This window comes from Haemorhous mexicanus, chromosome 1 (genome assembly GCF_027477595.1).
Source record: "Haemorhous mexicanus isolate bHaeMex1 chromosome 1, bHaeMex1.pri, whole genome shotgun sequence".
NCBI classification, from domain to species: domain Eukaryota; kingdom Metazoa; phylum Chordata; class Aves; order Passeriformes; family Fringillidae; genus Haemorhous; species Haemorhous mexicanus.
The window spans coordinates 21,452,600-21,477,426 of record NC_082341.1 but is presented as its reverse complement, the minus strand read 5'-3'; the positions used below and the strand labels follow the sequence as shown (position 1 = coordinate 21,477,426).

At 41.1% G+C, this 24,827-nt stretch overlaps 2 protein-coding genes across 4 annotated transcripts in view; both read right to left on the bottom strand.

The window, feature by feature from the left end:
- NMT2 (N-myristoyltransferase 2) overlaps positions 1–9,534 on the bottom strand; it is a 33,791-nt gene extending 24,257 nt beyond the window's left edge. The window contains exons 1-2 of one of the 2 annotated variants that reach the window (XM_059842616.1): positions 9,329–9,534; positions 773–908 (exon numbers count right to left, since the gene is read on the bottom strand). In XM_059842616.1, the coding sequence (XP_059698599.1) occupies positions 773–908; positions 9,329–9,438 (246 nt within the window). In that variant the 5' untranslated portion in view covers positions 9,439–9,534. The remainder of the gene's footprint in view (positions 1–772; positions 909–9,328) is intronic. The other variant, XM_059842624.1, reaches the window with a different exon arrangement.
- A 9,227-nt stretch (positions 9,535–18,761) lies between these two features.
- The window catches only part of FAM171A1 (family with sequence similarity 171 member A1), an 87,742-nt gene continuing 81,676 nt past the window's right edge, over positions 18,762–24,827 (bottom strand). For both annotated transcript variants that reach the window (XM_059842589.1, XM_059842580.1), the window contains 2 exons: positions 23,475–23,589; positions 18,762–22,845 (listed from right to left, as the gene is read on the bottom strand). In XM_059842589.1, coding sequence (XP_059698572.1) covers positions 21,141–22,845; positions 23,475–23,589 — 1,820 coding nt within the window. In that variant the 3' untranslated portion in view covers positions 18,762–21,140. The remainder of the gene's footprint in view (positions 22,846–23,474; positions 23,590–24,827) is intronic.

Below are 24,827 nucleotides of genomic sequence, written 5' to 3'. Positions count from 1 at the left end.
ATAACTACCTCAATATGCTCAACAGTCCATAAACTTTCTTAGTTTTACAAACTTTAGTTCTTGGACTCAGATTTTTCTTGGGATAAAATGCTGAAAAGGCACCACACCATGTTATTCACTGCTCACTCAGAACATGATAGACAAAGGCACATACAGACAATGCTATTTTATCAGAAAATCTGCAAGGATTGTACATTCCCTCAAGCAATTTTCCATTCTTAATTATAGTGGAGGCCTTTCTGACAGCAAAATTTTTCTTCATCCTTTATCTCCATGTTTGAAATTACTGCATTTTATGTACAAATACATGCCTGCTTGCCCTAAAGAGACTCTGGTTAGCACAGCAGGCGCACCTTCCCTCCTGCTGCTGCTACTGAGAGAGCTTCAGGCTGCACAAGTGACCAAAACTGCACTAAGCCAAGTTTGATGGCAGCTAAAAACTAAAGAAAATTCATAAAATACAAAATCTATTTAAAAGCATTGCCATCACATATTATGATTCTATGCAATGAGGCTGTCACTAGCCCAAGCTCTAACTGCTCAAAGAAAAAGACAAAACTCCTCCTCTGTCTTTCTCACAGTACACCACCACGGTGACAACAGCACCTCTGAAAACACCAGGTCTTGGCTTGCTTCTCTCTGTTCAAGACAGAGAGAAGCTTAATTTTCACACACTAAGGCAGAACTACTGACTCACTTTAACAACAAGTGACATGCAAATTAAAATTAAATTAGAAAGCACGCACAAATTAAAACAGAACTAGGCTCTCACTTTTGAAGGTTGTTGAATTTTAATTTCCTGGGAGTCAGATGCAGAATCTGATTTGGTGCCTCCAGAATTTGGTTTCTCCTTTTTTCTCTTCTGCTTCTTTTTCTTCTTCTTCGCTCCCAAATCCCCTCCAGGACTTCTGCCAGAGATGCAAAGAATGTGCAATAAGAAAAATCAATACCACTGAGCCTTAAATTTTAAAAAAGTTACATATGGAAAAGCCAGCATTTTGATATGAAAAATCTAACAGCGTTTTGAATGTAAAGAAAAGGCAGCGGAAAAAAAAGCAAGGAAGGGGGGAACTGAGAGCATTGATAAAAAACTTCTTGCAAGTGCTGTTTCATTTGTTTCATACTCTGACACCCGCACAACCAGGCACTTTGACATACTCATGTAAAACTGTGACATTGCATAGAAACCAGTGCTCTTCTCCAGACTATTACTCAGCACAAAAACAAAATGACCAAATTCAACAGTTCAGAGGAACACAAGAAAGTATGGGAAGCGAGGAAAGTAACCTCCTTGGAAACTCAGTAACTATTAGTGCTCTAACACTTTTTCTCCTTCATGCTCAACCATAAGGCACATATGAATTTGAGAAGAATCCAGATGAAACATTCTGTTTTCTGGAAATTTTGTTCCTAACTTAAGCCGCAATGAAAGTCTTAATGAAATCCCAATAAGAGACAAAATAAAACTAATGAAATATTTGTGCTTTAAAACAATAAGCACAATGGGGTCAACTTTAATTAAAAAGCCCCAGCAACAAAGTAAAAATTGCACTAGAGGATTCTGATATATTTTGACTATTGATAACATAAGTTATTCTTAAAGATTTTTATTTAAAAAATAATCAAGATATAGAATCAAGATTAGATCAGAATTTGCAAAGTGTGGGATGTGTTAGTAACTCTCAGACAGAACGAAAATACAGAGGCAATGAGTCAATTAACACTAAATTGTCTTCAAGAGGCTAATGTCTCAGCAAAACCATATGCACATAATGGAACTGAAGACAGATATCAGAGTTTGGGAGGCTTGAGTGTTTTTCACCAGGAAAGAAAAAAAGTCAATGCAACAACCAATTGTTTCTTTTAATCCTGGAGGGGGGAAAACTCCATGTATCATACTGACAAACAAAAAGAAAGAAAACTCAGAAGAAGATAACTAAAGTTATTACGATCAACATATTTGCAAGGCACATGTTATTTGCTGTAACATGCTCACTTTCAAGATTATGATGACAAGTCTTAGCATCTATACCTTGCCTGAGCTGGTACTGTCAAGCAAACACCCTCCCTCCAGTTGGGAGGCCCAAAGCCTGCAATTAACCAAACAATGTAGCTAAGCAAAGCCTGATTTTTGCGAGATCCTTACTGTACTTTAGAACAGTCTGCAGTGAAAGATCAATCTCAAGAAATTTGTAACATTCAAGGTTACACTGGGTTATGCTCCCAGAACGAAAGTGCTGTAAATGCCACAGCCTCTAGAACAGGACCAAGTTGCTACTCAGTGCACAACAGTAGAGCAGACCACACACTGGAGAGATAAGAGAGTTTGAAGCATTTACTAGAAGGCTGCAGGAACAAAAGATGGACTTGTGTAAGTGACGCAGGGAGAAGATCTTTTGTTGCAGAATAAGCATACTGCCAGATCACCTACATGATCCACAATGAATCACTGTTTCATTGAATCACAGCACTTAGGTTGGAAAACACCTTTAAGATCATTGAGCCCAGCATTAATCCAAGCCCACCACTAAACTATATCCCTCAGTGTCACATCTACTACACATGCATTCAATACCCCCAAGGACATGACTCAGCCACTTCCCTGGGGAGCATTTACCAATACTCAACAATCCCTTCGGTGAAGAGATTTTTCATCACATTCAATTTAAATCTCCTCTGATGCAAGTTGAGTCCATTTTCTTTGTCCTGTCATTTGTTACCTGGAAGAAGAGGCCAACCCTCACTTGGCTAAAACCTCCTTTCACAGAGTTGTAGAGAGTAATAAAATCCACCCTGAACCTCCTTCTCTCCAGGTTAAACAACCCCACTTGCCTCAGCCACTCCTCACAGGACTTAGTCTTCAGCCCCTTCACCAGCTTTGCTGCCCTTCTCTGGATATGCTCCAGCTCTAGTTTTGAGGCCAGTGAAGGGCTCAAAACAGATTCAAGGTGTGGCTTCACCCACCAGTCCAAGTACAAGGGTATGATCACTGTCCTGGTCCTGCTGGCCACACTCTGTCTGATACAAGCCAGGATGGCATTGGCTTTCTTGGCCACCTGGGCAGCACAGTGTCAACTCATTTGAAAAAATAAAGTGTAACTCTATCTGAAGGCCTGTATACCAAGCTGACATTTTGTACTGAATTTAAACACAGAACAGACCCAAAAGACTGGCAAGAGGTTATAAATACAAAACAGTGAAACCTTACACGTGTACAAGACCTAGGACTTCATCACCTCTATCTGGCAAAACTGAGATAAAAATATTAGGGGAAGTGATTTCACCTTTGCTGAGATTCATTTAAGGAAGTATTTTTTTTTACTTTCTGCAACTGTCCACAAACTTGTCTTTCCCTGTAACACCTCACATATAGCACACAAATGATGCCTCTGTGTCTCTGAGCTGGCTCAAGGGTTTGTGTGTTGAGCACCAGGCTATTTGGAGTTTCAGCAAACACTGTTCTTAACAGACACCCTGACCAGGCACCGAGCCCTGAACTGCACCAGTGCAGCTCACTTGTCTTCTTGTCTTTTAGGATAATCCAGTGTCACATACACCACAGGGGAATTTTGCTCACTAGGATTACCTGAGGGTCAATGTTTTATTTAGTGTGGTGAAATAATGAACAATTGAATTAAAAAAAAAAGCTTGGCAGCTATGGAGAAAAATCAGCTTTGCCAAGCTTTACTAATGTTATCCCCAGTCAAACCGTACTTTTACCAGGACAATCATAGCTTGTACTCTGACCAATTCAAGGTCTTTTTCATTAAGAAATGTATAGTCTTCAGCAGGGAAAGAAGGAAGACAGAAGAAAATTGCTGTAAAATATATGTAGCATTTAAAACTATACTACTAGTTATTAATTTATTTTTTTAATGTTCCACAATCCCAGTCCTTGGTTTATGACCTTCAGGTTTAAATCTTTCACACTGTCTGTTGCAAAATAAATACTGGCATCTTTGTCTGACAGGTTATCCAGGGATCATTCTGAGCAGTTATTTATGCAGTCTCCTGCTTGGGTCAGTTTATTTTTTACTACTACAGTCCACACAATGTAAAAAGAGGATTTAAATAGAGTTCTACTCATCCTACTGTTTAGGCACGTCTGCAACCCAGATAATTGGCAGCAGGCAGCACACAGTACACAGAAACTTCTACTCAGTTAACAGGTTTGTCCAACACAAGTTACAACCAGAGGTACCAAGCAAATCAGGGCAGAAGCAAAACAAAAACATCTCAGGATTTGTTGTCCTTCTCATGCTCTGCCCTGAAAAGAACTGAAAGGTTCTAAAACTGGGAGTGAGAATGGCTGGGAAGGGAGGAACTTGGTTGCTCAACTTGTAGTAATTATGCTGGACTTGACAGAACAAAGGATATGCAAAGGTAACAAGATAGAAACCAAAGGCTCCTATTAAAAGTTTTTCCCTGACATTCTTGTGTGCTGACTAAGATCTGAATTCTCCTGTCTGGTCAGATACATCTATATGACGACACGTTGAATTATATCTCACACTTAGAAGCTGGGAGGAAAAAAGTTTCCCATTTTAATGAAAGTTGACCTTTAAACGTGAAATCTCTTTTTCCAAACTACCCTGCACCTGTAAAGTGACACAACTCCAAGCTCAGGTACTATGTGAGAAGCAGAAAAATAATACAGAGCTCGGGGTGCTGCCGTGTCAAGTTGGCAGGTCAGGAAACACAACCTTTTCACATATCAGATCAACACATCTGCCCCAGTCCAGCGTGCCATACAGACCACAACAGATTATACAAAGAAAACCATTCAATGTTAGACTTCTGGAAGATTTTGACTATGTCAGTCTAGTGGAGACACACTTATACCAGGAGAATTTTAATGACAGGAGGGCAAATCTGTACGCCGAGGTTCAGCTATATGTAAGTACAGGCACAGTCTAAGATATTTTTAACTGCACCCACAATAACAATATTGTCAGTCTGATGAATAAGAAAAAGGTGAGGCCAGCATAAAAGTGACATGCAAATCAAAATTCAGTTGAGCCAGGAGAAGGGTCAAAAGACCTTATTCTCCCCCAACATGACTTAACCTTGCCCCAGAATCAGGCTGTGGATAGGACTCTGAGATAGTCACTTAGGCCTATAGTTTTATGATTTTGTCTGCAAGTCACAAATGCAAGCCCATGATCCCACCCACATACCTTTCCACTTATGTACACACATCTGGTGTTTTGCATAGATGTGGGAAAAAATACTTTTGCTTCTCCCTGCATGTGGTGGTGTTTTGGTTGGATTGAGTTTTTTAAAATGAAAAATGGGAATACTTAGTGTATTTGGGGAGAAGTGTGGCAAGGGTGGAGAAACTTACTTTATGAGGCTCAGAGTAAATCCATAGAAAAGCCAAGATGGAAAAATCCAGAGGAGCATGACAATTATCCTGTTCAGATAGTCAAACTGTTTTGGTTCCCTTGGTTTGACATTATCTTTCTCACTGACTAACTGTCACTATTATTTTAATTTCCTTTTTGAACACTAAATTCTGCTTAAGCAGAAACAGACTTTTGTAATGTCAACATCTGTTTTATGTTACATGGAATGGTAATTTTAAGTTAGCAATTTCTCAAATTTAAAACCAAACATGTACTTCAGATGTTTATTTTTAAACTGCAAAGGCCTGTGTGGGGTTCTTGCCTTCACAGTACTTCTCTCTCTGTGAGTAAGTGAGGTTGCAAAGCTGCATTTCTGAAGATGTTACACAGATCTTTCTGATCACAAAAATCAAGTCTCATGTATATGGGCAAGACTTCAAAAAATTTTAAAGCAGTATTATTTATACTAGGGCTGTCATTGGTTCATAAAGAAAATGGAGGTTTAGGTGCAAAGGGCTTTCTCATTGCTGTGAAAAACCACCACCCCAAGACAATATAGAAAGGCCTTGACCAGAAGGGTCTATGCCCTTCAAATTCCACTTCCTAACAAACTGTCGTTACAAAGAATCTCTCTGCAGGAAGATTTCATTTGTATACATTTCAATACTTGAGAATGCAAGGTTTTTTAGCATGAAAACCTAGCAGCAATACCTTAAACCCTAACCCAAGAGTATTACTCAGATCTGCATGTTTCCTGGGCCTCACCCTTCAATCTGTAATCTGTACTCTGAGCCGTAAAACCCACCTACTAAAACCAAGCACTGCTTCCACAACCCTAAAAATATTTGCTTCTTTTTTAAATCTAGAAGTAGTATTCATTACAAAGTTGGCCTTTTTAAACAATAATCACAGCGGTATTCTACTAAAAGATTCAAAGCAAATAATTTGTGAGGGCTGGGGGAGTTGTTTAAAGGTCATACCTTTTTCTCATGTGTTTACTAAATGTTTTGTGCCCAAGGCCTTTCTGGCAATGACCATAAGGAGCTATTTAGAATGTGAGAGACCTTATAAGGCTGGACTTAGCAGGGTGGATCCAGGTGCAACATTTTTTTCTACATACACAATAACAAAGATATTTTGTAAATCACACTTTATTACAACACAGAACAAATACAGCATAATGCGTCTAGCAGGAGCAAACTACAGAACAGGAAAACAGCAATGAGTCACACAACATACATAATCCTGCCTCTAAAAAACAGGAGCAGAATCAGAGGACAAAGACATTTTCACAGTTGAGAGCTACAAAATGGTTATTTTCTGCTGCACTCATTCAGTGCTCAAGCACAAAAACCCCTGCAAATTTAAAAAAAAACAAAACAAAACAAAAAAGTCTTATGTATCTAAAAATCACGTTTTCCTGTGGGCAATATTCTAAGGACTTATTTTCAAATGTCAAGAAACATCATGAAAATAACTTAACTTACATGGCAATCCAATAGAGACTGACACACAATATTTTGCCTCTTTCTAAAAAAGTGCAGGTTAAAATAGAATGAGATTAAATACCTATCAGCACTAATGGAGACCACACAGAATTTAGCAAGTCAGTTGACACAGTCATAGTCTCAAGTAGTTGGACTGCTCATAAATTGCTTAAGTTTATAAAACCTAAACTAAAAGCTTGAAGCAAACTTTAAATTCACCTCAAGAATTAATATACAATGACAGGGAGAAAATAGGGAATAATTAATTAGGCTCCTATTACTATAGGTCAGTCTCTCAGATCAAGACTAGATCTTGCATGCTCCACTGTGAGATTTTCCCTTTCATTTGCTGGAATTCGTTTGAGTATTTCAGCCTCCAGACAAAGAGCAGCAAACAAGATTTTTCAAAGATTATAGGAAAATAAAGTAATTCAAGAGTCAATATGAGACTTCATGAAGCAGATACTAATATTTAAGAGGCTTTTTCTACTGGAATGATCTACCACTAATTTAACTAAACTTACTAAAAAACACTCATTAAAATACATCTAGGATATTCAACAGAGATGAGTTTTGGGTAGAAGACCATACAGGCTACAGCTGGTGTCCCTTAGAGAGCAGTGAGACTCGTGTGGGGTAGAGCAGCAAGCTGTGACTCAGAACACACCGAAGTGCAATTCTTTTTTCCCTGGTTGCTCCTTACACACTGCACTCGCTGTCACAGCAGCCCAAGCACAGCCACACACAGAGCTACGCTGCAGAGGGCAGCTACAGCCTGGGCATGAACACAGATAGGAGAGGAAACTGAAGCAGGAGTAAAATCCAAACAAATCCTGGACAGGCATTACCTGAATCAAACCTGAATCACTACCTGGCTACCATTACCTGAATCATTACCTGGCTATCAAACCATCCCAACTAGGATGCCAGGTCAGTTCCTATGAAGAACAATAAATAACAACTCTCTCCTCTTAGGACTTTAGTTTCATGTATTTGGGAATCACCAACTGTGCCATATTTACTGAAGCAAATGTAACAAAAGCCCCAAAATAACAAAACACTATTTTGTCCCTTTTAATATCCCAGATTTATATTACTGAAATTATTTCTATCGTGATTATTTTAGTGTGTGTGCCATTAACTCAATGACAGAGCAGCAAGCAGCAAAGTTTTCCCCCTTCCTGCCTTCTAGACAAGTCAGCCCTCCAAAGTCCCTTAGATTTCTCTTGCCACATTTAAGATAGTTGTCAACCAAATCCTAGAAGCAGAAGACAACAAAAACAGAGTACATCCTCAAACATCAGTCACCTACAGAAAAGCTCTCAAGCAGATCAATCACAAATTCACGAGGAAGATATTTGTGTAGCACTGTATAGATTAACCTAGTTCTATTTTAGGTTACTCGAGCCACTCCTGGCTGCGACAACAAAGCGCCTTCTCTGCAATCAAGTTTTTAACCCCTCAAAAAAGAGAAAAAAATAAATTAAATGAAGCCGACTTTTGAAACATATTCCTCCCACTCCCCTGGCCCAAAAGCCTTCAGAGCAAGCTAGAACCCTGGCACCTCGTGCCTGAACGGAGTCATACTGCAGCCAGTCCAACACCGGTCGGATGGCAGGGGCCGCAGCTATGCTGGCTGCCTCTTCCATCAGCTCCCCAGGCAACTGGAAACACCGCCTGATCCTCAGCGTGGGAAGATCTGAGACGCGAGATTAGTGGAGAAGGAACTACAACCAGACAACAGCGTCTGCCCCGGCTACTGCCGCGCTAAAACACGCGCTCTGCTCTCCACAGCGTGGATCTGGAGGTAACATCTCTCGGAGGACAATGGGTGAGGAGGAGTGTCAGCAGGACAGGCTGACACAGACGATGCCCGGAGCGGACCCCGGCCGCAGGGAGCGGGCGGTGGGTGTGGATGTGGATGTGGATGAGCGCGGACGGCCCGCGGGAGCCGCTCAGCCGGAACCACCGGGAGGACACGGGGGCATCTCCCCGCTACAGGGGACTTCCTGACGGCCAAAAATACGCAGAAACGCCCCCAAGCCCTAAAAGCGCCAACAACAAGGCAGGATTTACCCTCGCTTATACGACATGATTTCAAGGCCGGTGTCCGGCGGGTAAGTGCCAGCCCCGCCGCCCCCTCACCTCGGGCCGGGCCGGGCCCGGGCTCCCGCTTATCCCCTTACGGGCAGAAGGGCGCGGGGCTCCGGGCCGGGCGGCGGGACCGTTCCACGCCCGCATGCTGCGGCGGGAGGCAGCCCGGGCTGGGGCCGCTCGGCGGCCGGCGCAGGCGCCGCGGATGAGCCGGGCCGGGCCAGGCCGGGCAGCACAGGCCGCCCGCCAGCGGGCAGGAGCGCCCACCACACCCGCCCTTCCGAGGGACCGCGCCGGGCATCAGGGGAGCCCGGCCCGGGCACCTCCGGCCCGGCCTCTGCCGCGGCGGAGGACACGGAGCTGCCTCCCCGAGCCATGCGCGCTCCCCAAGCGCGCCCCTACCCCTTGGCGTGCTCGGTCTCCTCCTCATTGTCGCCGTCTATGCCGCAGGTGTCCTGGTCATCCAGCTCCAGGCTCTGCTGGCTGGCCGCGGACTCACTGTCCTCCGCCATCACGGGGGAAGGAGGGAGGGAAGGGGCGGGGGAGCCTGTGAAAGAACCGGGGCGCACGGGCAGACGTGGTCCGGAGCAGCTCCCTCTAGCTGCGGTCCTTCCCCGCGCCAAACCCGGGGAACGAGGAGGCGGCGGCCGCCAGGGCTGCCCGGCCGCTCACGCCACCCGCGGGGACCGGGGCGGGGCGGTGCGGGGAGCGCTCCATGCCCTGTCCCGCCCGGCCCGGCCCGGCCCTGCCCTGCCCTGCCCTGTCCTGCCCAGCCCGGCACACTCGGGCCCGGCCCCGCAATGGCCCCCTCATGCCCACGTCCACGCTGCTTCGCCGGCCCTCTGCGGCCTGGGATCCCGTCCGTGGGCGCTGCCCCCACACCCCCACAGCCGCGGGAGTCCCGAGCGCAGCCCCGGCGTGTCCGTCCCGCGGAGCCCCTTGGGCTGGGCCTGCAGCCGCCGGGCCTCGGCAGCACCAACGCGCGTTCTGCCGGCTTCCCGTTTCCTTCTCACACCATAAACACTCGGGCGCCCAGGTTATTTTCATAGGTCTCCTTAGAGCTTTAGTAGTGACTCTTGGTGTGCTGCTAGATGTAGACAAAATATCCAGCTATGGTAGCAAATTGGAAGAAGCTAAGAGAGAAAAGCAAATAAATTACTTCAGATCTAGCTCTGCCTTGCTGCTCCCACTAATATCAGCCACCAAAGAACAGAGCAGTGTCTAGGGGACCCACCACACCACCATCAATCTCAGCTTTCTGGCTCTTTCCCCATTCTACCTTCCAGGTTCTGTCTCTCCCCAGTTCTCCATAAGAGAGGCGGTCGTGGGTCTGTCATGGCCACACAAAATTAACCTGTGTCTACAATTCAGAGATGCTTTTGAGCCACCTCAGATGCATGTGTGAGCATAGGTCCCGATGCACAAATGGACTTTGCCATTGCTGTGTTATACTTTTTCTTAGCTGACTCTCAGAAGTTCCAGGACTCAAAATGAAGCTCTATGAACAAAATTTGCTGCTGATGGAGGCTGCTGAGGCCACCAGGGCAATCCCAGCACTGTGGCTGGTGGACACTCACAGCACTTGCTCTTTTCCCAAAGCCTTTTATATTTCTACAAGCTCCATGCTGGAAAACCTGGAACTGAATGGTAATGATTTATACCCAGGAAAACAAATAAACAGCAGCTTGTGTTAAGTATTTGAACTGTCATGATTTCCAGGGTCATATCAAGCTTTCTGAATGAGATCCAGAATTTCTGAATGCTTGGTTTGGCAGTGCTGCCAAACATCACATTAAAACGTAAGAATAGGGTCCATCAGTTGTAATTTCTCCTTATCTTTCCACCCGTGAAAACAATTTAATGTGAGGAAGCTATTGCTCTGCCCTATTTAAGGTTTGATCTGGATTACTTTTTACCATTTTTGATTTGAGGTGGCATCATATTTTGCTCTGTTGTGTATTGCAGGTGACATGTCAAGTAAAATATCTTGCTGCCCAAACAGAAGAAAGCTAAATGTCCTTCCAGCTGTCAAACTCTGATCCTCTGTGTACTGAGCACTGGCCTGGGGCCACCCTTTGTCCCACTGCACTTGGTCCTTTGCAGCTTGTGAGTTGCCACAAGAACTTGTAATTCAAAGGCATGAAATGGAATCTGTAATTTACACTTGGCCAAGTATGACCTCCCAGTGTCAAGCCCATTGCTGTCGTTTAGAGGGAAAATGTTTCTATCATGTTGCTCTTCTACTTTGAAAAGACCTTTAGGAGTAAACCTTCATTCAGTTGTAATGCACAGGAGAGAAAAGGAATCTCAAAACAAAGGCACAATACCCAATAGTTTTCAATAACAAAAAGCAATTGTAAAGTTGTCCTGTAGCCTGGAGAGAAGTTAATCCAGTGATTAGGAATTATTTTTTCTCCCTCATAATAATGTGTAAGAGGAAGTGAAGAACAGTAGGTCAATGACTAAACAGCTGCATTGAATCACTGTATTGGAGAAGCTGTAGATTTCACTGTCTTCTTTCTTTTACCACAATTTTCCTCATTCAGTGAGGAAAATGGAGTACAGGAGGCCTGGATCCTGACTTTTCTTGCATTTCCTAGTGTCAGTTAAAGAGGCAATATGAATTTCTCCCAGCAAGCTGCCCTGCTAGGCATTCTCCCTGGAAGGGGGACTATAGCTGCAGAATGGCTGCTGTTCTGTACTTTATAGCATGTGTGAAGTGAAGAATAACCTTATGCATAGTGCAGTTGATATCTTGAGATTATTATCCAGGTTCGACCATTGCAAGGTCAAAGCACTGGACTGTGCTTTCCATTTCATGAAAATGTAATTTTTGGCTTATACCACAAGTAGAGAAGTTCACCAAAAGTGAGAGTTAAGCACCTGTCCTGCACGGTGGATTTCTGAGGTATCTTTGCATTTCTGAAATTACAAGACATATTCCCAGAGCATTTAAATTCACTCTGCAGACACTGCTCAGCAGTTACACTACTTGATAGATGCTGGCTATCACATGTGTAGTTGTCTTCTGAAAATAGAGCAGCAAGGTGAAAAAATGTATCTTTGAATTTCATGACCCCAGATGCTCAGCCACTGAGAGTTATTGGAGTGTGATATATTAGGACAGCAAGCAGCAAACATGGCACCTGCAGTGCCCAAAAAGGCTCCCTGTGGGCATCTGTACTTCCAACATCTCTGCTATTGCATGTGGGTATATCCAGGAATCCCCCAAAATGCTGCACGCCAGTACTGCAGACACAACCCACAGACTCACACCAGTCTAAGCAGACCATCAAACACCATCAGAAGTGTTTAAACTTAACCAGGTAAAGAACTTGTAAAGGTGAAAACTTACTGTTAGTAATTGGTAAAAAAGACCTCTACCTAGATGTACAGGGAAGATAAAAGCAAAAGCCTTTTATTTTATGAAGATTGAAAAGAAGAAAGCACAGTCATTTTGCACAAGAGCTGAAAAATTATTAACAAAGGAAAATAGACTTCCTTTGCAGGAGATAAACTTTACTTAATACTAAATGGCATATAATGAAATCAATTAAAATATTTGCAGCATGTCATGAAGTATTCATCAGTTGGGTATTTTCATGGGTCTCCTTAGAGCTTTAGTAGTGACTCTTGGTGTGCTGCTACATGTAGACAAAATACCCAGCTATGGCAACAAATTGGAAGAAGCTAAGAGAGAAAAGCAAATAAACTACTTCAGATCTAGCTCTGCCTTGCTGCTCCCACTAATATCAGCCACCAAAGAACAGAGCAGTGTCTAGGGGACCCACCACACCACCATCAATCTCAGCTTTCTGGCTCTTTCCCCATTCTACCTTCCAGGTTCTGTCTCTCCCCAGTTCTCCATAAGAGAGGCGGTCGTGGGTCTGTCATGGCCACACAAAATTAACCTGTGTCTACAATTCAGAGATGCTTTTGAGCCACCTCAGATGCATGTGTGAGCATAGGTCCCGATGCACAAATGGACTTTGCCATTGCTGTCTTTAACTTGTTCCTAGCTGGCTCCTAGAGGAAACTCTGGGACTCAAAATGAAACCCTACAAGCACTCAAATACTTTGGGCATCTTGGTGGCCAACATGAGTTCACAAGAACCCCAGGCTACTGAGGGAGGAGCCATCTCTGCTTGGCAGTAGGAAATACTGGGGATAGGGAAGCCTAAGTTCCCAGTACAGGGACTGGATGAACCATCAGGTGAGACTGTGCAGTACGTGGGCAGGGTTATACCATGCTTCCTACTCTTCTGTGACTGAATAAAGCCAGCCAGGCACAGATATTGTTTCCCTTAAGCAGCCAGGCATAACCTAGACTTTTTACCTGCCTAGCAACACATTAATTACATCCCAGTGAGCTGGTGATATATAATCCAGCATTCAGGCTATTGGCATCATCTGATTAGTCTATGTGTTTTGATTATTAAACACTGCAGAAGAAAAGTATCTAAATTTTTCATGCACTGCTCTTACCTTTACATACCACATTGAAATATTCATGGCATTTATAATTTTAAATGGATTTGGATTGCAAGTTACAACTTGGTGTAAACATTTTTAATCTTGTAAATTGGGAGCAAAATGGGTCCAATTTGAAAATTAGCTAGTATTTTAGTGTTTCCCCTTTTTTTCTAATTAACATTAAAAAGAGTTATTGAGCAAACAAATATATTTAGACTTTGGTTCATCCAAGTGTCTACTACAACTACCTCACATTGTTTTTTTTCTAATTGGCTGTACTTTATGGTGAAAACTTAAATACTATCTTCCTCAATTCTGAATGAGAGGCAAGTGTAAAAGAATAAGATTGAAAATAAACAGAAAAAACGTACCAAAACACTCTGCATCATTGTTACAGTTAACAACAGAAGTAGAAATGGTTAGAGAAGGAAATGAGCTTGTGATCCCACATGTTGCACACCTGTATCCATGTGAGATCACACCTCTGATCTTTATGGTTTGTCTCACCCACTCTACCTCTTTTCAGCCCCCCCTGCTTGGGGAGCTGCAGACTTGCCTGTTCTTACAGCCTGCTTGCTGATGGCCTGTGTTGGCTGCAGTGGTCAAAGTGGGGACAAGCATTCTCAAAGTATCCCATTCTTTCTGCTGCACTCTCCTTCAGCCTTTTTAAATTCCATTTTCAAATGCAGCCCATACCTTATCTCTTCTATTTTACAGCTTACCTTTGCACAGAACCATCTACCTTCTCCATGCTGGTGTCTGCATTGGCAAGGGCTGTGGGCTGTACAGCACTGAAGAGGGTTAGGCATTCACATGCATAGTGAAAACATATCAGAGCATTAAAAAAATGTGCATGATGAATACAAACCTTTGTGCCTAAAGGTATGAGTGATAAGGATAGAAAGACTCTTATTATTGCTAGTAGAGATTTCAGTTCTCCAAACCATCTGGTTTTGATGATTGTTGGAAGCAGGATATAAGACTTACATCAAACACAGGTTTAAACTGGTTGCAGCACTACTCAGTTCCTCAGATCCTAGGGTCTCTAGCTCCAAAAAGTAAAAAAAAAACCTAATAATAAGAGCCAACAACTAAATAATTATTACAAATATATAAATATTTTGCCCTTTTATGCCTATTTTTATTCTGAGACCCTTCTCAAACTATGTACATGAATGAGAATTAGTGGTGACAGATTTTTTTGATAAAGACAGTGTTGACACAGGTAGTGCAGGAGCTCTGACTGATACTCAGCAATTACTTCTGCCCATCCAATCTCTAAATCAATCCAATTTACTCCCATCAGCTCTGCAATCAGTTCTCCCACTAGCCTTTTACTCTTCTCCCTATCAATGTGCCTGCTGCTTCCTTCTCTTTGCAGGGAAGCTGCAGGTACAGCCAAGATGCTTTATTTCCCTCATTCTGAATTTAGGGAGTGATAGATACATAAATTATTCTTTATCTCTTGACCATTTCAATAGTTTTTCCAAAATGTATGTTTTTAGAGTTTTCTTTTTGTCTGTTTCAGATAGTTCTTTACCCATGAACAAAAAAGAACTCCTTCCTGTGACAGATGTGCCTTCTGGGTGGTTAGAAACAGATTAATAGCATGGTTCAGGATACACACCTATGGCATAGAGAATTACACTGAGTTAAGAAGTTTCTCATAGACATAGTGTCTTCCCTATGAAGACCATGGAAAATCAGACTCTATTATAACTCTTCACTTTCTATGCAGAGTTATTTTAGAATTTAAGGGTAAGATTTTACCCTTCAGAATTTTACAACTTTGTGCAAAAGAAAAGACTGTGTCAAATGTGCAACAACTGCAGAGTAACTTGCTTAAAATATAGATACTAGACAAGCTTTAATTACAAAATTAATACCTCAGGTCTAGGCTAGAAGGCAACTGTGAATAAATCTCTTGGAAGTTGGAGGTACAGCAGAAACTCAGCATCAAGCATGGTTTTGACCCTGCAATGTCAGACCAGAAGGACAATTAAGTTAATTAATTCAAGCCTTTATGGGCTCTTAGGCCGGTTCTTCCAGTCAGTCTGGGCGAGCAACCCTCACTTGGCCATTGCTTGATGTTGAAATGCTGACACTAGTATTTAAGGCAGCTTTTATATCTAGTGCACTTATATGCACATGTGAATGTGTATCCATGCACGTGTGTGTGCACACACACACTTATCTAAGTATACTTTCAAGGATTTCAAGGAACGAAAGACCGATCCAGCTGTCAAGAGAAATACACTTCTCACTGGGGGAGAAGTGGCTAGCATGTTTGGCTTCTCTCATTTTTATTTTATTATTTAATGCAGGATTGCAAGGTGTTAAATACAAGTTAGAGCAAAGAGCATAGTTACAAAGAAAGCTTGCCCTCACCAACATCTAAAAGTAGCTTCATTGAAAAGTCTAATCTTAGGGTGTCACATGGTATGTCTCATTGATGTGTGGCCTCACAGCATGGCACAAAACTGAAAGCAGAATCAGGGAGTTGGGTTTCTAGAAGAGGCATTCCTTGAAGAGACATGAGACAGAAGCCAAGGCCCATAGCTTCTTTCATCTCCAAGCTTTTTAAACTTCCTACAACCACTAAATCAACAAAACCCTTTTAAAAACAGTGCTTGTAACAGGACCCACTTTAAATAACTTCTTTCAGTTTTGATGCCCAACCTCGCTTGCAGCAGGACCAGTTCCTTTGAAAGTGGGATTTCGCATCTCACAGCATTATTTTGAACACCATTTCATCCCTTTATAATATAAAACTGTGAGGAGCATTCCTCTGTTTGGTTTATTGAGGAGTCTGTCTTTCTTGTCATGTGAACACAAAGTCCTTCTCCACAGAATTACAAAAATAACCCATAAACAAGTATTTCATTTGTACCTCCCTGCTGTCATCACATTTTCCTTCCCGGTGCCTGTAAGTTTCTAAGGCAGAATAGCTATTGAATGATCAAACAAACTAACTGGCACTGCTCATTTCTAGAAGAAAAGCACATCAATAAAACAAGAAATACTTCAGTTAAGTGGTATTTGACCAGGTGCCACAGTTTGCAAAGTAATTACCTGGGGATACCAGAGGATTACAGCTAAAAAGGACTAGACAACTCTTCTGTTATTACTGACAAATAGAAGACAGTATCTGGTCTCAGTTTAACCGTTGGAATTACATGAGTAAATGTAATAAAAAATACTACTCTCTTCTGAAAATTGCACTTAACAGCTGCCTATTTGTTCACCTGAAGCTCCAATTCCAATTGTTTTACAGCATGGAAGTGAAAATAGCAGATATGATGAAAATATAGTGTATGTATGTATCTATTATGGCATGCTATAGCATAATATTATATATATTATAAATCGTGTGTGAGTGTGTGTATATATATATATATATGTATACACACACACACACACACACACACACACATAAACACAGATAACAATAGTAAGGTTAGCATTATGAAGCATTAGTGTTGAAACTGCCAGTTTTTCTGAGTTGCTCTTATTTTCCTCAACTTTGGAAACAGTAGTTAAATTAATTTTTATTTTATTTTGTTCTAAACCCAAGGTGCTATCTACAAGGCAGAATACAGAGCCATCAGTGATGATGCATTTTGATTTGAATGGAGATGTTATAAGCTGAATACTCCCCCAGCAAAGGAGCTGGGCAAGGTTTCTCAGCTGACAGGGATCTCTGCACTTGCACTGACAGCAGGCCCAGGAAACTACTGATGAACCTGTGCCAGCTGCCTACTGGTGTTACTGAGGTTGTTAACTGTGCTTGTATTGAAATGACAAACTGCTTCACACACGGCACGTCTGGAGAAGCAGTTCACCACCAGGTGGCAGATACCACAACTCGAATTTCAAATGCCGGAGAGACCAAACGGCAGCACTGATTCAGAAAAACCCTATTTGTTGCACACGTATTTTAGAAAAGTAAATAGACGCTCTTCTTCTTTGACCAAGTCCAAGGATGGACTGCATGGACGCTACCATGCTCCAAGTTACAGAATATTGATAGTTGATTACTGTGTTACAATAAATTTTAATTCCCAGATGAATTATTGTTAAAAAAAAAAAAAAGCCTTTTTGCTTCACTACAGACCTTCCTAGACTAAGAAGGTCTGTAGTGAAGGACTCATCCAACACTTGCTTATTTATACCTGTGCTGTTCTGTAGACTAAAGACTACATAGGACATTTGGTTTTTTACCAATTTCAAACATACTGGTTCAGAATAGTGAGATAAAATTGGTTCCTGAGAGCGTTCATGAATAGAATGAAGGGCAGAAAATGAAAATATTGCCAAGATATTTCAAGAGTGCTTGATTCACTCTACTAAAGCTACTCAGTCCTCCCTGTAACAAAGAAAAGCATTATGAGACATTTCCAAATGCTGGGCTTTCTTTGTAATCTGTTCATCTCAGATCAGAACCACACGTTTGTATAATTTGTCTAATATGTTAGATTGCAAATGCACTGAGGCAGTAACCAGTTTTTGTCCCTGTATTTGCAGAGGATTTAGCATGCTGGTACCCTGACAAAGCACTTAATCGAGTAGTAAGAGGTCATTATCACAGTAAGTCAAGGTGCTTTACAGACAGTTTAAGAAGCTTTGAGAAGAAAGTATTTGAGCAGGAAGAAAGTGGGAGCTGAGGGACAACCATGAAATGAATGCAATCTTAATGAGTGTATTAACTCAGAGCAGTGCTAACATTTCAGATAGTCTGTGATATAAATGAAAATGAACTTTGAAGAGTTGTTTCTAGTATTTTTTTTAAGACAAACATATTTTCATTATTTTTGTAAGCTTTGTCATTACAAACTTGCAATTTTTCCTACTAATATCTGCCATCATAAAATAAGAAAACACTTGCTTTTCTAGGTTATCTTCTACATGGACTTGGGGCTGCTGATGCCAAGACCTATTCATGTTGTACTTTGTTCTCTGTGTTTTATAAGCTTTATTAGTACTTGCTTCACTGTGCAAGTGCAATATACAAGCAAGACAATTTCTTTGTGTTTTACTGATATATCTGCATCAAGAAGTTTTTGAAAATTAAAACATGGAACTTATCACTGGACTTTTAGATTAGGCATAACATACTCTAATCTTAAATCTTAACCTGTTACCTGAACTGCATTAACTCTGTTCCAGCTTCATTTAGCATACGGCCCAGTGTGGATATAGAGAAATACATTTCATAAACTATGTATTTTGCAAAATTAAACTATCACACCAATTAAAAAATGCTATTTTAAAGGAGATTTGAAACATACCCACATTGTGTTTGTTCAAGTATATTTGCTGTATTAGAACCACAAATCGTCAAATGAACATAAAACCAACACAATTAAAGAAACAAACCACTGCAATTTAATAGCAACAATCTCACTTTACAAGATAGCAATGATGGAAACTTTGCAAAGGAATGTGAAAAAAAGAATGTAATTAAAAATGACAGATTTAAGACAACAGAAAACTGAAAATTAAATAGCACAATGATTCTAGTATGCAGAAATTTTATTCCGAATGTTTACTTATGCAGCATTCCAATTAATAAGTGACACCGTATTACCAGCACTTACTGACATCTGATAAATACTATGCCCTTAAAGTTGTATTTTTCTGTTCAGTGACCTTGCACAAACTGACAATAAGTAACCCAGAGCCCAAAACCAGTTCACAGGTGGTCAGTACAAAATTCCTAAACAGAACAGGAAAGGACCAGCCACATACACAATGAGTAAAATGTAATTTAGTGCTAATATGGTGATTTCAATATTCAATGCACTCCACAATATTTTAGATTCCTTTTACAACATATACCACTTTCAAACATGAACCAAAGCAAAGGTGATCTGGCTTTGTGGATGGAAAGGACCGTTGACCTGGGAACTAGGAAATCAGGATTCAACTCCTGGCTAAAGATCAGGTTCCCAGGTAAGACATAAAGTAATATGGAAATTACAAGACTCACTTTCTATGAAAACGTTGAAATTTACTGAAAATGAAGCAACGAATGTGAGTTGGGGCTTATTATTACAAATTAAATAGGAACTATATAGGAACCTTGGAGATTATGTATTGACTTTGGTAAGCATGACTGCTGCTAATCTGCATAAAAATAACTGAATGAAACATGATAAACTGAATGTATATGAAGGATTCCACAAAAGTAGAAGTCACATACTTCCTCTTCTTTGAACCCAATTCATGAAAAATGAGGAGAGTGCAGTAAGTGTAAGTACCCACAGAAATGTAAGAAAGAAAACTGGCCCATGGGAAGTGTGACTCCACAGGAAATTTTGGTGATACCAGGATTTCATTTCCAATGTCTTCAGTGATTCTTAAGCAAATCATTACGTATTTATCAAGATACAGAGGATGCTTTTCTGAAAAGGGGTCTAAATTTCAGTATTGACTTAAGCTCATGAGAACTGCAAAAGAAAGTAAGTCATACAAGCATAAATATGCACAGGAAAAATGAAAGTATTTTTCTTTTTAAATACCATAAAATAATGTGATAATCACTAACAGAGGAAAAAATCCACAAAGATACTTTTTGCAGTTTATTTTCAATTATAATTTTTGAATAACCAAGCAGCTCTGTATGGAAAAAGCACAGAAGAGTAATTCTGGCACTTTTGGATAGTACATTTGTTTTTTCCCCAAATTTTTCTAGACACATTCAGTCCACTTGCTCGGTCAATAGTCCATTTTATATGAGCATGATGAGCTCATGGGATTCCAGAGGAAACTAACAATATATACAGTCACTGAAACTATCTTCTTGGCTACTCTGGGCCCTTTAAAATGTCTTCTAAGTCTATCCTGGCTAAACAGAATCCACAATATACATGATAGGTACAGAATACACTGTATTGAAATGAGAAATGCTCAGCACAAAATGGGACTCTTGGCATGCAGCTTAAAATAAAAGGTAGAAGTTCAGAAGTTTATAAAATCTCAAATGGGGTCAATTAAAAGGACTTAGCAAAAGAAGGGACTGTTCATTGTTACTGTAAAAAAGGCACTTTGAGAAAATGGTACCAGAATTAGAGGAATCTTAGTCGACACAAAATTCAGTTTGGTTTCATAAAAAGGCTTCAATGCTAAGGGATGCTACTCAAGTTTCCTGCAGTTGTACATTAAAATAAATTGCTGAGTAGTTTATAATAAAGGACATAATATGTTTACAACCAACTTGTAAAATTAAGAAAAGCATAGTATAAGCAAAATATTACTAAAAGCAGCAATGCATAGCCTTTCATTGAGATAATGCACAATTTTGGACACCATGTGTCAAACTCCTGTTTTTAAGATACTTTCAGTAGCATTATCAACATAAAATTGGCCTACAAAACAAAAGCTTTACCAGCTCCCATTCATAAGGAGATTGAGGTCATAAACCAACCAAAAAATTTGTCAGTATTTTCAACATCCTGGATGACCAATATCAAGTATATGGAATAACAATCACACTCTTTGTTCAGCTATCTCACTGGAGGCAGCTGTTAAATCAGAGGAATGATTTTAATTCTTTTCCAACATTTACACAGTAATGCATTTAAGTTCTTTCAAATGTTGCTCACCACAGTTTGTTTTTCTCTTTTCTCTCCACAATATAAAAAAAAAAAAAGAAGAAAAAAAGAAAAAAATATCAAGCACTTCCACAGAAAGGATATTTGGCAATTTTATACTCCACTGAAGGGTGGATTTTCACAATAGCTCATTTTAGATTGAAAGTCATTAGTGGTCTTTCCTCTCGTTTCTGCCAAGGACTCTTCTTATCTTCACCTTGGTCATCTTCCTCATCCTCCTCATCTTCATCATCATCATCTCGAATGGATGTTCCATGTTCAGGACTAGTTAATGGCTCTGGTTTGGTATCCACAGTTCTGGTTTCCTCCTGCAGGCTGGGCAGCTGCACACCACTTCTCTTACTGGTGCCTTCTAGGAGGCATCGGAGAGCATTGTCCTCAGGGCTACAAACTGCTGTTCCACACTCGCTGCCACTTTGGTCCATATCATCCAAGTACACCAGCTGTGTGTAAGCTGTGCTGTCTGAAACCTTCCGCTCTCTCTGCTGGTGCTCCTGCACTGGGGGGTGACTCTGTGGTGCAGACAGATGATCTCCTCTTCCCTTTCGGGCAGATTTCGGTTCATTCATGTCAACACCGGAGTCCAAACTGGCATCGTTACTCCCGTTCCTACCAGCTCTTTGGAGATCAATGTACGAATGTCTAACGTGAGCATTTGAACGCCCATCTAGAGAAACAAACCATGCTCGAGGGTGAGGCAATGGCTTCCCACCTCCTAATTCCATCAAAGCCTTTTCTGTAAGAAGCTGCACTTCGCTATTCATCTGAGCCAGGGATGCATCGTTAAGAGAGGCAGGAATGGAAATAGATTCAGACATGGAAGCATTTTGCTGACTCCACTCAGCTGCACCTGCATCTTGCAAATGTTGCTGAGATATTGCTTGGGATGCCAACTGCTGGGGCTGCAGCTGCTGGGCAGGGTGCGGGAAAAGCCGCGCGTGAGGGTTAGGAAGCTCAGCCTGAAGTCTTTCTATATCAATCTGCTGGTCAGCTGGGACAACTAGGGGCTGGCTAACAAAAGGGTGCTCTCCAGGCAGCTTCATGTAATGGCCTGGGATGACCAGTGCAGGCAAAACCTTTCTGTAAACACTGTCATTGACTTGGTCGACAGAATTGCAGCAGATCAACTGACCTGGTCGAGGGAAAGATGTAGGTCTTTCAAGGTGATCAACTGAACGAGACATCATACAATCAGTAGGTCTGCAGTCCAGCAGCTCTTTTTCAGGGGCTGAAGGTGTGGGGTATATTTGTTCCTGAATATTGTATTTACTTCCAGTAGCAATATGGTTCATAGATACTTGAACTTCTCTCTCTTGCTTTTCAAATAAAGGCTGAGACAGCATAGCATTGTAACTTCTTCTATACTCATCTTTGATAGGGGACTCATAGCCTTCAGCTGTTTCTGTAGATTTTCTGGTCTTTAGAGGAAAACTATCTGCTGACTTGTGGTAGTCTTTTCTTAGAGACCCACTGGGAGTCAGGTCATCCAAGGAAATTCTGCTCTTGTCTTTCTCCTTGTCAGAGAGCAGTTCCTCTCGGGAGCTAAACTCCTGGGAAGTACTGAAGGAGTGTTTGAGCATAGGTGTATGCATATCTGCTTCTCCAGTAGGTGACACCATCTCCATGTGGACAGCACTGATTAATTCCTTTGCCCCTGAGTTTTCAGCGTGTCCATTGCTAGCAACAGACAATCCACCTGGAAATTCTGACTCACGACGTGAAAATATTAAATTTATATGGGACATTGAGGTTGCTTGATCCTTCTTAGAAGTGTCCAGTGCTGTCGAGAGTTGCAGTTTCTTATGATGTTGACGTGGTCTTAGACATTTTCTTCTATAAAAGCCAGTAACAAAAGAAGTTATAATTTATGAATGTTGTACACAGAAACAAGAGAAGCAACTGTGTCTTAATAGAAGATTTTTAAGCAATGGTTAGTATTAGGGGAATTGAACTTTTATTACATAATCTAAAAATTAAAAGCTTATCCCAGCAGCGAAGATAAAATTAAAGAATAACTAATGTCATTTGGGAAATATCTCAAGTACCAATTACAAACTGGAGTAAATGTCTAGAGAAGGCAAGTATAAAATCACTCATTAGTAGGCATTGGCTGATAATTTAACATTCATTTTAATACAACGCCAACAGAAAGATCATTTGCAAATGCATAACAGGTAGAGAGAACTTGAACCTATGCCCATGTTTGATAGGAAATTACATGGAGAACACAGGTACAGATGTGTGTGATTCACTCAACTACCACCCTCCCAAAGGCAGGGATTTATATGCTGTGTGTAACCAGGAACATAGGAAATTTGATCTGTTTCTTTCTTTTTCAAGCATTTGCTTGCCTTTTTTTCCCCCAAAGGAAAAATGTTTCAATTCAGAAGTTTTTAATTTCATAAGCACAAAAAAGCTTGTATTTTCAACATGAACTAAGTAACCAGGATGGTGAATCTTACCTGCAATAATACAAAAGCAGGCACAGCAAGACTAGAAGTATGAGAGCCATCCCTCCTAAAATTGCCAAAAGAAACATTGTGTGATAGCTGGTAATGTCATGTGTTACAATGGGACCTGGAAGGACAAAAAAGAGAATTTAGACCTGCAATAATCTGCAAATAGGAAGAGGAACAACAGTTAAACAAGGAGTGGGACACTTTCCCTTATTATGAGGGTGCTAAGCAAGTGCTGCTCATTGCCCTGGTGCCTACTGAGCAGACCATCTCTGGAGAAGGGAGCAACTTGTGGAGAAAGAATGTGCTGGTTTTCGTGACTGCAAGTCCAACTAGCTCATTCTGTGGAAAAGCAGTTAGTTTCAATAGGAGCATGCATCAGTGAATGCTGCTTTCCAGGTCCTAATGCTGGCACCGTGTGCCAAAAAGCTCTCACCACTGGAGAAAATCCATCTCAGCATCTCCCAGCACTGTAATGCACAAAGCAACACTGTGGGCAACAACTGCTCTTTATCATCTGTGGCTCTTCACACCAAACAGTACAGACAGTGCAGTACAGGATTCTCTGGAAGATGTGTTGGTGCTCTGAAGTCTAGATCAAGCCAAGCCAAGCAGATCTTCAGTAGCTTTAATTACCAGACCACTAGTGAAACAGTGCTGTAACTCCAGGTTTAAATAACACTTAGTAAATGTTCTAACACACAAAGGAATGCACGCATGTGGACAACATCTGTTCCCAATTATGCATGTGTGACTCAGTTGGTTAGTAAAATCCTTATGATGATTTTGAAATAAAGACCCAAATTTTCATCTGCAGGCGAGGAAGTACAGCACCAGCTGGCAGACTACATGCATGTACTGTGAAGCACAGCAAACCTGGCCAGCTTAAGAGGGTCTAGGTCATAAAGCTTGCAAAACCTCATCTGTGGATCTTGAGTGGTCTGTAGAGCCACTGCCAGGAAAGCAAAGACCATTTTTGTCCAATTTTGAGATAAGAAATCAAATAGATTCAATTAGGAGATAAAATATGCAAAAATGCATTAACTCATTAAAAGGAACATAAATTATATTGCGTTTGGGAAATCTAAATATTTATACATTCTGTCCCACCACTACCATTACATAATTGATTTTACTGCTGCTTTAGAACATTAAGCAAAAAGAACACAAGAGAAATCTCTTGAATTTTTCATGAAAATGTTGTTGCCATTGCAACAGAGTTTTAGGAACTTAGATCTAGCCCTAGAAGGAAGGAAAAGTAAAATACAAGTAGCAACTCTGCCATACAAGGTAAATCACAAGGACAAATAAGCCTTCTCTTGTTAAGAGTTACAGGCCTTGTAACCTCAGAGTTATAAG